A 12,788-nucleotide genomic window follows, 5' to 3' on the forward strand; every position below is an offset into this window, starting at 1 on the left:
AATACAGTAACCATTTATAAAAGAACTACATCTAACCAATAGTAATAAAGTAAATTAAGCTATGTGTATAAAAATGAGGCGTACGGTATATCCAAAAGAAGATTTATAACTCACAAGTCGAAGAGAAACCGACAAAATCATAGAAAAACGAAAAAACGTCGAAAAGACAAACAGCAGTATACAAAATACGTCACAAAAACTAAGGACAGAGCAACACACGAACCCCACCAAAACAGGTTAAGTAAATCCTGTTCTACATGTGGCACCTGTCGTTTTACTCATGGTAGTACAAATTCGAAGTTTAGTCTCATTTGGCTACGGCAGTTGAGATATATCCGTGTTCATCAGTGACACAGACATTCCATAAAATCTACGACAGGCAAATAACGGATAACACTATGGCAGTATACAATGAGAGTACAACACTTTAATCCCAACCATTTAAAAAAAATAAGGTTTAAATAATATTTTAGAAACACGAAGCTAATATCGAAAAAAGTAGCACATTATATCAGTGGAGTGAGTTATAGATTAAAAAAAAAACTGTCTCAACATTTTCATCTTTTTAATTCATTTCGTTAACCATGATATTTTACCTAGACGTTTTACCATGAAATTTTGAAGAACAAAATATTTTCAAGCAGACTATAATTGGAATAAATAGATATAAGAAGATGTGGTATGAGTGCCAATGAGACAACTCTCCATCCAAGTAAAGTTTATTTAGATTACCGATATATATTCCCAACATAAAACCAAATCCCCCTCTCCAAACTGCAAAACTAAATGTTAAGTACAGAAGGAAATTAAGTATCCGGTAGCTTTTATGTAGAAATAAAATATTGTATTTTTTCGATATACATTTACCATATTGTTTCGTAAATTATTTTTATTGTGTAATCATTATTATTTGGTTTTTCATTTCAATGCCGCTGTCAATTTTAAAACCATGCAATAAAGCTACCGGATGATGTATTTAACTACTAGTACATCGTTATTTTGTTAAGTTGAATTTCGGGTATATACTCACTTTCATAAGCTATGGCTCTAGGATATTATTTCTTAATAGTCGAATGGCCGGTCATGGGGGTCAGCGGTCTTACCTAATACAATTTCTTCACATTTTAAAGTTCGAAATTAACCAGACCAAATTGAACTGGTTGTGTGCCCTGTTTGGGTGCTTCCAATATATAACTATTCATTTAGCTATGCAAAGTTCCTTCAATAAGAGTAATAAAGGGTGCTTCATATATATATGATTAACCCACATCTCCATTTATATATATATACGTCCATTATCACTGAACTAGTATACATATTTGTTTAGGGGCCAGCTGAAGGACGCCTCCGGGTGCGGGAGTTTCTCGCTGCATTGAAGACCCATTGGTGGCCTTCGGTTGTTGTCTGCTCTATGGTCGGGTTGTTGTCTCTTTGACACATTCCCCATTTCCATTCTCAATTTTAACTTTATATATATAAATGGAGATGTGGGGTAATCGTCAATGAGTCGGAAACCTAACAACACAAAAAGACACCAACAGACATAGGATCCAATTATTTAATTAAGTAGATAATTGAAAGAATGAGATTTACAATATTTAGTTAGCGAAAGGATGTACGATTTAGAACTGTCTTATATTTATTGTCATCTTCAAACGAAATTGGTAGCATCATTACATTGACAATTGTCGATGTCAGTATCTTCCAATGAAGCTTCGAAAGTTCGGAAATCACTTAGTTCTTTCTTTCCGTTTACGATCGGTCGGTATTTAGTACCAAGTACTGTTCCTTCAAATCCAGAACATTTAGCTTTACATCTTTTACTTTTTCGCTCCCATCCATGTCGTATTCTTTTCACATAACCACTTAAAATAGGCAAACTAAAACACAGTTTTAGAAATAAAGTTATTATAGGTAAAACTGAACTGAGAAATGTTATTGAGCGAACAGTTTTAAGTGGGCCAGCTTTCATCCAGTAGGGAGATCCCATGACAATCACATGACAAAGTGACAATAAAAGTACAACATGACCTAGTTTCGATTGAATGCATCTCCATTCTCTCCAATTTAACTGGTCACCTACTGATTTAATGGATGTTACGGCTAAAATGCAAAGTCCCAAAAAAGCGATAATTCCAGTTAAACAAGCGGCTTCTCCTTTCCACGTCATCCATGTCCTAAGGGGAAAATGTAGTTCAGCCGTAATATTTTTCGGAATAACTATCTCTGTTTCATGATACCAAGACTTCAAATATGTTGGGCTCATGATAAGAACGGACATGATAACGTGCACAAAAGCGAGAGTGAAAGCAATAAGGCCTAACTGTTTTCGCGTACGAAGCCATGTATCCAACCAACCTGGAAATCTAACATGTTTTGATCCATTATAAATCTGAAACATTGCCGCGATTGAGCTGGGTAAATAAGTACAAGCCAGAACTGTCAAGGCTGTCATACACAAAGGTTTGTTTGTTACTTTCACAAATATCTGCTCCCAGCTATAGCTGGTTTTTTCAACAAAATAAATGAATATGACATAAAGATACCATATGATAAATACTAGAAACGTAAAGCCGATTGGAAATTTCCAATCAGGAAATAGTTGTAATGGCATTTTTTCGATTTTTCTTGCATTCCACAAAACACCGTAATCTTTTGGCGAAAATCCTAAATCTCGTGCCAAATCAGCAACTGTATTCCTTGCAACAAAGTCATCACTAGCAATGTATACATTATGACTTCCGCCGGAAGTTTGACTTTCCATGTCGTATGCTGAAACTACATTGAAAGCTTTAACAACTGACGAGTGCAAAAGTAATTTCTGAAGTTGTTCCGCATAAGAAGGACCATTAGTGAGGCATTTTTTGTTGGACACATCAATGATTATTTTGTCTTTTAACATCTCTACAAATGGAGACAGCGTATCTCTCGTATGTTTGTTGTGAATTGCTACAACTACCGTATTTGTATTTTTAATACATTCATCCACAGTTGTTATACTTATATTGCACCAACAGTCATGTGTATTAGAAATCATGCGTTCTGTTGGAATTCTACTGCCAAGAATGACGTCATATCCAGACTGTAGAAGACGACATGCAAATGCTTGTGCAAAATTTCCAGTACCAATAATACCTATGGGTCGGTGTTTATTTTCTTTATTCATCGTTCGCTGAAAAATAAAATAAAAAACGTCTCAACGATATATTAAAATAAAGTTTTGTAATCCACCTTTGACAACTGAGGGCACAGAAAAAGTATACACATTTTCAAAAACACAACACCAAAAGTAATTGTTGAAAAAAATGAACTCTATAAACCTTAACTCTATCTTGCAGATATCAATATTTTTCAAAATATTTTAATCAAGTAAAAATACATGACAAAAATGTCCGCTTTCATGTTTAACACTCAAACCACCCAAAAATTACACCCGGCAGATGATTCTGACAAATCTTGGACTGGTGCTTTAAAAGAAGATTGTTTTGGGAAAAAATGTACGACAGTGGACGACGGGTGATTAGGAACTCCCGCTGATAGCAATAGCAAACATGAGCCTAGGTCCAGGTGAGCAAAAACATACAATCCAAATTATTTTTAACCCTAAAATAGAAGCAAACAACAAAAGGAGTAGGTCCGGTAAGGGCCGATTTTGGCCTCAAAATTCAGGTTCATCTGATGAAAGATTTTGAACACTTTTTGAACACTTAAGTGTCTACTTCAGTCGGTTCAATTAGTTTATGTGAAAGATTTGAACTGATTTAGTCATTAAAGACGCTCAAATTCAAGCTTAAATATGAAAAATCTATCAAATATGCCATAATATGTCACTTTTCAGATGGTTTTTGTCAAAAATGAAAGTGGCCGCATCCGTGTTCATTCTCAACCTTTATATATGTTATGTATTATCATCAAATACAACTTACATTTAAATATTAAGAATGAACACAAATGCGGCCACTTCCATTTCAGACGGAAACCGTCTAAAAATTAACCATAATGCTAAATTTTCGAAGATTTCAGTAATTAAGCATGACCTAATGATGCTAGTACCCGATACATGTGCATTGTATTGTCAAAAACAGCCTATATTTATGTAACAGAAGTATTCTTTTTTCCAATAAATAACTAAAAATTTACATTTTAACAATTTGGTAAAACTGCTATATTTTGTGGCCAAAAAGGGGTCTTACTGGGCCTACTCCTTTAAACACCCAAATATAGCACTAGACTGACATAGTAAACATCCAAATTAACACTAGACAAAGTAAACATCCAAATTAATACTAGAAAGACAAAGTAAACACCCTAATATAGTACTGGGCAAAGTAAATACCCAAATATAGCACAAGGCACATTAAACATCAAGATATAACACTAGAGACAAAGTTAACTCTCAATTATAGTAATAGTCAAAACAAACGCCCTCATATAAAACTAGGCAAAACCAACACCCAAATATAGCACTAGGCAAATTGAACGCCCAAATATAGCACTAGGCCAAGTGAACGCCCAAATATAGCACTAGGCAAATTGAACGCCCAAATATAGCACTAGGCCAAGTAAACACCCAAATATAGCACTAGGCTAGGTAAACGCCTACATATAGCACTAGACCGAGTTACACCCAAATATAGCACTAAGCCAACACTCAAAAATAGCATTAGACAAAGTAAACACTCAAATATATCACTAGGCAAAGTAAACAACAACAAGGAATGATTGAAACAGGATGCTGTTACTAAGTCTCCCAAACAAAGTCCCCATAATTATAACCCCTATTGAATAATTTGAAAAAAAGTTCAAGATCAAAGATCAAGGTCAAAATTGACCTCTTAAAAATTTCAGTAGGCCATATGTTCCCATGGTCATTCCTGAAGACACAATGTGTCTAACACTAACAGTTATAATCATTTGAAAATTTAAAAAAAATAAAATCCCATAGGGTTCTATAGTTAACCCATCCTTTCTTTTGGCCCCTCAAAGTACCCCTTTATAAACCACATTGCACGAACAAAACTTGATTGCACCACTAGACATGTTAGTCTAATATATTGTGGAACCCTAAGGTAATCTGACTAGTGGTTTTGGAGAACGGGTGCGGACAAGTTCAAATTTAAAAGCGGCGGAAGAGGAAGAGGAAGAGGAAGAATAAGAGGAAGAGGAAGAGAAAGAGGCAGAAGAAGAGGAAGAGGAATAATAATAATAAGAAGAAGACCTGAGCAAAATCAATAATTCTCCAAACTTTATTTGGGAGACTTAAATATAGGACCAGGCAAAGTAAACCCTCAAATAAATCACTAGACAATGAAATCACTTAAATATAGAACTAGACAAAGTTAAAGCGTGAGATATGATATATGCACAAAAGTATATTTCTTGAGACAATCCACAAGAGAACAATTGACTGGTGCGGTGGTCCGAGACAAATTGACGATACTTGAAATCTTGTTTCCAAATAGATGGAAATTTAAAGATTATCAAACGACATAAAATATAAGAAAATAAATGGGGAATGTGTCCATGTGACACAGATGATGCACCCGCTTGCATATATAACGTTATAAAGGTACATAACTCAAGAACGGTAAAAGTGACGCTACTCAAATTCGTACTTGATCTGAGTTTTGTGATAATAAGCATTGTGTATAACATTCATAACATTTGGTTGAGGCAAACTTAAGTTAGAGAGCGGAAACGAAAAATTCAGCATGTTTTCCATTTGTAATAGGGCAAAACTTTAGAACGGTAAACGTGACGCCACCAAAATTCAAATTTGATATGTGTTTTGTGGTAACAAGCATTGTTAGGAGCTTGTAGTCCAGTGATTGTCGTTGGTTCATGTCTGTCATATTTGTTTTTCGTAAATTGTTTTGTTATAAATAAGGCCGTTAGTTTTTTCACTTGAATTGTTTCATATTTTTCATTATCGGGGCCTTTTATAGCCGACTATACGGTATGGGTTTTTCTCATTGTTGAAGGCCGCACGGTTGCCAATAATTGCTTACATCCACTTCATTTGAACTTTGGTGGATAGTTGTCTCATTGTCAATCATACCACATCTTCTTATTTTGATATTGTGTATAAGATTCATAACATTTGGTTGAGGCAAATTAAGTTAGAGAACGAAAACGAACAATTCAGCAATTTTTCCATTTGTAAAGGGGCATAACTCTAGAAAGGTAAAATTGACGACACCCAAATTCAAGCTTGATATGTTTTTTTTGTGGTAATAAGCATTGTGTATAAGTTTCATTACATTTTGTTGAGGCAAACTAAAGTTGGAGAACGGAAACCAATTTCGAGACGTACATACGTGCAGATAGACAAGGGTAAAGCTTTACAAATATAAAGAAGAAACAAAAGAATACATAGACGGTTCAATTTAAAATAGGCCTGAGGTTTGGGTTATGGCGGGCTGTGTTCTAAAGTTACTATATTAAAAAAACAAACAATCAAGAGTTTTAAAAGTAAAAAAAATATAACTGTACCTCATGAACTTGTTTCTTTAAATCCCAAAACATAAACAATCAATTATAGCTTGTCATTCGAAACACTCTTTATATGTAGTTTGACGGTAAACGTTTCGTCGTTTTAACACTCGTTATATCAAACTACAGTAATTTTACAGAAAATATGATTATTTATTGTGTACAGGCTTGATATTCATATTAGCCCAGATGTTAACATGTACTGAAAACTTTGATTGACATTTATGACGATATTAAGAAATACCACATTACACGGCTGTAATCTACATTTCATATCACACGTAAACCCATTCGTCAATACTATATTGAATCGTGTGGCCTGAAGGACTGGTATATACATTTAAAATACGTACATTAAATTTGAATTTTATTATGGATGAAGGACTTGAGCTAACTCATAATTATAAAATAAATGACTAACGAATTAATGAAAAAACAGGTAGACCGAAAATAACATATGTTTCAAATTAAGAGAGATTACTATTTTAACTTGTTATCATATTATGTAAATTGATCGTATTTGTAATAATGTTAATATTTTACATTGTTTTCTTTACCTGGAAACAAAAGAATTTTTTCTGATCATTTCTGAATAAGGGATAATTTCCGCTGAATGTATTTACACAGCAGGGCCCTTTTGGAAAATGTTTTTCAGTCATTATTCGTTGTATCACAGAAGTCTATACCCTAAGGTTCTAACAATATAATGTCTTATTTCTGATTATATCACCAAGTTATAACGCCTGAAGATAACACAAAACTACAATTTTGTCAAAGTTTTGAAAATTTTGATTATTTATTTTAATAAGAATGTATAAGCAGTACATCTTTAAACAAAACTAAAATTTTGATGCAGGTAAAAGTTTTGTAAATTTGAGAACATCGTGTAAAATTTTGTATCGAAACGCCTTCAACGCAAATATATTCATTTTGAGTTTATGGAATATGTTAAAAAAATATTTAAAATATTTAAGTACATGTATAAGATATGGACGCTTTCAAAGTCAATTTGCATTACGTTTTGACAACTTTAAGATTTTGACTCTGTGAGGGAAACAAATACAGGGGAAATTAGTCTTACCTGTTGATTTCACTAGTATGTGAGGGAAACAAATACAGGGGAAATTGGTCTTACCTGTTGATTTCACTAGTATGTGAGGGAAACAAATACAGGGGAAATTGGCCTTACCTGTTGATTTCACTAGTATGTGAAGGAAACAAATACAGGGGAAATTGGTCTTACCTGTTGATTTCACTAGTATGTGAGGGAAACAAATACAGGGGAAATTGGTCTATCCTGTTGATTTCACTAGTATGTGAGGGAAACAAATACAGGGGAAATTGGTCTTACCTGTTGATTTCACTAGTATGTGAGGGAAACAAATACAGGGGAAATTGGCCTTACCTGTTGATTTCACTAGTATGTGAGAGAAACAAATACAGGGGAAATTGGTCTTACCTGTTGATTTCACTAGTATGTGAGGGAAACAAATACAGGGGAAATTGGTCTTTCCTGTTGATTTCACTAGTATGTGAGGGAAACAAATACAGGGGAAATTGGTCTTTCCTGTTGATTTCACTAGTATGTGAGGGAAACAAATAAGGGGAAATTGGTCTTACCTGTTGATTTCACTAGTATGTGAGGGAAACAAATACAGGGGAAATTGGTCTTTCCTGTTGATTTCACTAGTATGTGAGGGAAACAAATACAGGGGGTTTGGCCTTACCTGTTGATTTCAATAGTATGTGAAGGAAACAAATACAGGGGAAATTGGTCTTACCTGTTGATTATACTAGTATGTGAGGGAAACAAATACAGGGGAAATTGGTCTTTCCTGTTGATTTCACTAGTATGTGAGGGAAACAAATACAGGGGAAATTGGTCTTACCTGTTGATTTTACTAGAATGTGAGGGAAACAAATACAGGGGAAATTGGTCTTTCCTGTTGATTTCACTAGTATGTGAGGGAAACAAATACAGGGGGTTTGGCCTTACCTGTTGATTTCACTAGTGTGTGAGGGAAACAAATACAGGGGAAATTGGTCTTACCTGTTGATTTCACTAGTATGTGAGGGAAACAAATACAGGGGAAATTGGTCTTACCTGTTGATTTCACTAGTATGTGAGGGAAACAAATACAGGGGAAATTGGTCTTTCCTGTTGATTTCACTAGTATGTGAGGGAAACAAATACAGGGGAAATTGGTCTTTCCTGTTGATTTCACTAGTATGTGAGGGAAACAAATACAGGGGAAATTGGTCTTACCTGTTGATTTCACTAGTATGTGAGGGAAACAAATACAGGGGAAATTGGTCTTTCCTGTTGATTTCAATAGTATGTGAGGGAAACAAATACAGGGGGTTTGGCCTTAACTGTTGATTTCACTAGTATGTGAGGGAAACAAATACAGGGGAAATTGGTCTTACCTGTTGATTTCACTAGTATGTGAGGGAAACAAATACAGGGGAAATTGGTCTTTCCTGTTGATTTCACTAGTATGTGAGGGAAACAAATACAGGGGAAATTGGTCTTACCTGTTGATTTCACTAGAATGTGAGGGAAACAAATACAGGGGAAATTGGTCTTACCTGTTGATTTCACTAGTATGTGAGGGAAACAAATACAGGGGGTTTGGCCTTACCTGTTGATTTCACTAGTGTGTGAGGGAAACAAATACAGGGGAAATTGGTCTTACCTGTTGATTTCACTAGTATGTGAGGGAAACAAATACAGGGGAAATTGGTCTTACCTGTTGATTTCACTAGTATGTGAGGGAAACAAATACAGGGGAAATTGGTCTTACCTGTTGATTTCACTAGTATGTGAGGGAAACAAATACAGGGGAAATTGGCCTTACCTGTTGATTTCACTAGTATGTGAGGGAAACAAATACAGGGGAAATTGGTCTTACCTGTTGATTTCACTAGCATGTGAGGGAATCAAATACAGGGAAAATTGGCCTTACCTGTTGATTTCACTAGTATGTGAGGGAAACAAATACAGGGGGTTTGGCCTTACCTGTTGATTTCACTAGTATGTGAAGGAAACAAATACAGGGGAAATTGGTCTTACCTGTTGATTTCACTAGTATATGAGGGAAACAAATACAGGGGAAATTGGCCTTACCTGTTGATTTCAGTAGTATGTGAGGGAAACAAATACAGGGGAAATTGGTCTTACCTGTTGATTTCACTAGTATGTGAGGGAAACAAATACAGGGGAAATTGGTCTTACCTGTTGATTTCACTAGTATGTGAGGGAAACAAATACAGGGGAAATTGGTCTTTCCTGTTGATTTCACTAGTATGTGAGGGAAACAAATACAGGGGAAATTGGTCTTTCCTGTTGATTTCACTAGTATGTGAGGGAAACAAATACAGGGGAAATTGGTCTTACCTGTTGATTTCACTAGTATGTGAGGGAAACAAATACAGGGGAAATTGGTCTTTCCTGTTGATTTCAATAGTATGTGAGGGAAACAAATACAGGGGGTTTGGCCTTAACTGTTGATTTCACTAGTATGTGAGGGAAACAAATACAGGGGAAATTGGTCTTACCTGTTGATTTCACTAGTATGTGAGGGAAACAAATACAGGGGAAATTGGTCTTTCCTGTTGATTTCACTAGTATGTGAGGGAAACAAATACAGGGGAAATTGGTCTTACCTGTTGATTTCACTAGAATGTGAGGGAAACAAATACAGGGGAAATTGGTCTTACCTGTTGATTTCACTAGTATGTGAGGGAAACAAATACAGGGGGTTTGGCCTTACCTGTTGATTTCACTAGTGTGTGAGGGAAACAAATACAGGGGAAATTGGTCTTACCTGTTGATTTCACTAGTATGTGAGGGAAACAAATACAGGGGAAATTGGTCTTACCTGTTGATTTCACTAGTATGTGAGGGAAACAAATACAGGGGAAATTGGTCTTACCTGTTGATTTCACTAGTATGTGAGGGAAACAAATACAGGGGAAATTGGCCTTACCTGTTGATTTCACTAGTATGTGAGGGAAACAAATACAGGGGAAATTGGTCTTACCTGTTGATTTCACTAGCATGTGAGGGAATCAAATACAGGGAAAATTGGCCTTACCTGTTGATTTCACTAGTATGTGAGGGAAACAAATACAGGGGGTTTGGCCTTACCTGTTGATTTCACTAGTATGTGAAGGAAACAAATACAGGGGAAATTGGTCTTACCTGTTGATTTCACTAGTATATGAGGGAAACAAATACAGGGGAAATTGGCCTTACCTGTTGATTTCAGTAGTATGTGAGGGAAACAAATACAGGGGAAATTAGCCTTACCTGTTGATTTTACTAGAATGTGAGGGAAACAAATACAGGGGAAATTGGTCTTTCCTGTTGATTTCACTAGTATGTGAGGGAAACAAATACAGGGGAAATTGGCCTTACCTGTTGATTTCACTAGTGTGTGAGGGAAACAAATACAGGGGAAATTGATCTTACCTGTTGATTTCACTAGTATGTGAGGGAAACAAATACAGGGGAAATTGGTCTTACCTGTTGATTTCACTAGTATGTGAGGGAAACAAATACAGGGGAAATTGGTCTTTCCTGTTGATTTCACTAGTATGTGAGGGAAACAAATACAGGGGAAATTGGTCTTTCCTGTTGATTTCACTAGTATGTGAGGGAAACAAATACAGGGGAAATTGGTCTTACCTGTTGATTTCACTAGTATGTGAGGGAAACAAATACAGGGGAAATTGGTCTTTCCTGTTGATTTCAATAGTATGTGAGGGAAACAAATACAGGGGGTTTGGCCTTAACTGTTGATTTCACTAGTATGTGAGGGAAACAAATACAGGGGAAATTGGTCTTACCTGTTGATTTCACTAGTATGTGAGGGAAACAAATACAGGGGAAATTGGTCTTTCCTGTTGATTTCACTAGTATGTGAGGGAAACAAATACAGGGGAAATTGGTCTTACCTGTTGATTTCACTAGAATATGAGGGAAACAAATACAGGGGAAATTGGTCTTACCTGTTGATTTCACTAGTATGTGAGGGAAACAAATACAGGGGGTTTGGCCTTACCTGTTGATTTCACTAGTGTGTGAGGGAAACAAATACAGGGGAAATTGGTCTTACCTGTTGATTTCACTAGTATGTGAGGGAAACAAATACAGGGGAAATTGGTCTTACCTGTTGATTTCACTAGTATGTGAGGGAAACAAATACAGGGGAAATTGGTCTTACCTGTTGATTTCACTAGTATGTGAGGGAAACAAATACAGGGGAAATTGGCCTTACCTGTTGATTTCACTAGTATGTGAGGGAAACAAATACAGGGGAAATTGGTCTTACCTGTTGATTTCACTAGCATGTGAGGGAATCAAATACAGGGAAAATTGGTCTACCTGTTGATGTCACTAGTATGTGAGGAAAACAAATACAGGGGAAATTGGCCTTACCTGTTGATTTCACTAGTATGTGAGGGAAGCAAATACAGGGGAAATTGGTCTTACCTGTTGATTTCACTAGTATATGAGGGAAACAAATACAGGGGAAATTGGCCTTACCTGTTGATTTCAGTAGTATGTGAGGGAAACAAATACAGGGGAAATTAGCCTTACCTGTTGATTTCACTAGTATGTACAGTCCTTTTATGATATAAATCTGTAAAAAATGAATTATCAAAATCAATTTTTATTTTTTTTATACGGTTTATTTATCTATGTTCTACACACGCTTCTGATTCCTTCTCATGTAAAACGATTAAACGTTATCTAACCATGTAAAGAAAAGGTACTAGGGGGAATGAAATGATTTTGACAGTTACTGGTGGTAAATTCAGTAATGTTTAGAGAAATTCGAAAATCAGTACATATCAACTATTCTTACAGGATGCTCCTTGGAAATATAATGTATAATTACAAATGTCAGCAATGTGTTGCCGTTACTTTTTGTATATAAGATATTTGTAAAAAAAAAGTTTAAACGACCCAACAAATATATATTAGAGTTATTGCTCTTGGACAAATGAAATACGTGCAACGGTGAAAAAGGGGTAAAGTAGCATACTTTTATTAATTATCAGATATATGACTATGTTAATTCTAATGCAGAATTATCTCTAATTCCACACACGGTAACACTTTTGTCTTAAAAATATAGCGATTTCGATATCGTTTTGAAAGTCAGATAACTTCCAACCTGGCTATATGTACGAACTTTAAGACAATTATATCTAGTGATATAATATGTCCTTTTATTCACATATGTACTATACTAAGTGAGACAGAATTGAACAGATGGGCTACAATT

At 35.4% G+C, this 12,788-nt stretch overlaps 1 protein-coding gene across 3 annotated transcripts in view; it reads right to left on the reverse strand.

Annotated features, from left to right (window-relative positions):
- Window positions 1-1,544: 1,544 nt before the first annotated feature.
- The window catches only part of LOC127719515 (metalloreductase STEAP4-like), a 29,843-nt gene continuing 18,599 nt past the window's right edge, over window positions 1,545-12,788 (reverse strand). The window contains exons 3-4 of one of the 3 annotated variants that reach the window (XM_052225668.1): window positions 12,098-12,140; window positions 1,545-3,172 (exon numbers count right to left, since the gene is read on the reverse strand). In XM_052225668.1, coding sequence (XP_052081628.1) covers window positions 1,652-3,166 — 1,515 coding nt within the window. In that variant the 5' untranslated portion in view covers window positions 3,167-3,172; window positions 12,098-12,140 and the 3' untranslated portion in view covers window positions 1,545-1,651. Of the gene's footprint in view, window positions 3,173-6,492; window positions 6,798-12,097; window positions 12,141-12,788 lie in introns of those variants that run through there. The other 2 variants (XM_052225667.1, XM_052225669.1) reach the window with 2 other exon arrangements.

The sequence above is a fragment of the Mytilus californianus genome, unplaced genomic scaffold, assembly GCF_021869535.1.
Source record: "Mytilus californianus isolate M0D057914Y unplaced genomic scaffold, xbMytCali1.0.p SCAF_11, whole genome shotgun sequence".
NCBI classification, from domain to species: Eukaryota; Metazoa; Mollusca; class Bivalvia; order Mytilida; family Mytilidae; genus Mytilus; species Mytilus californianus.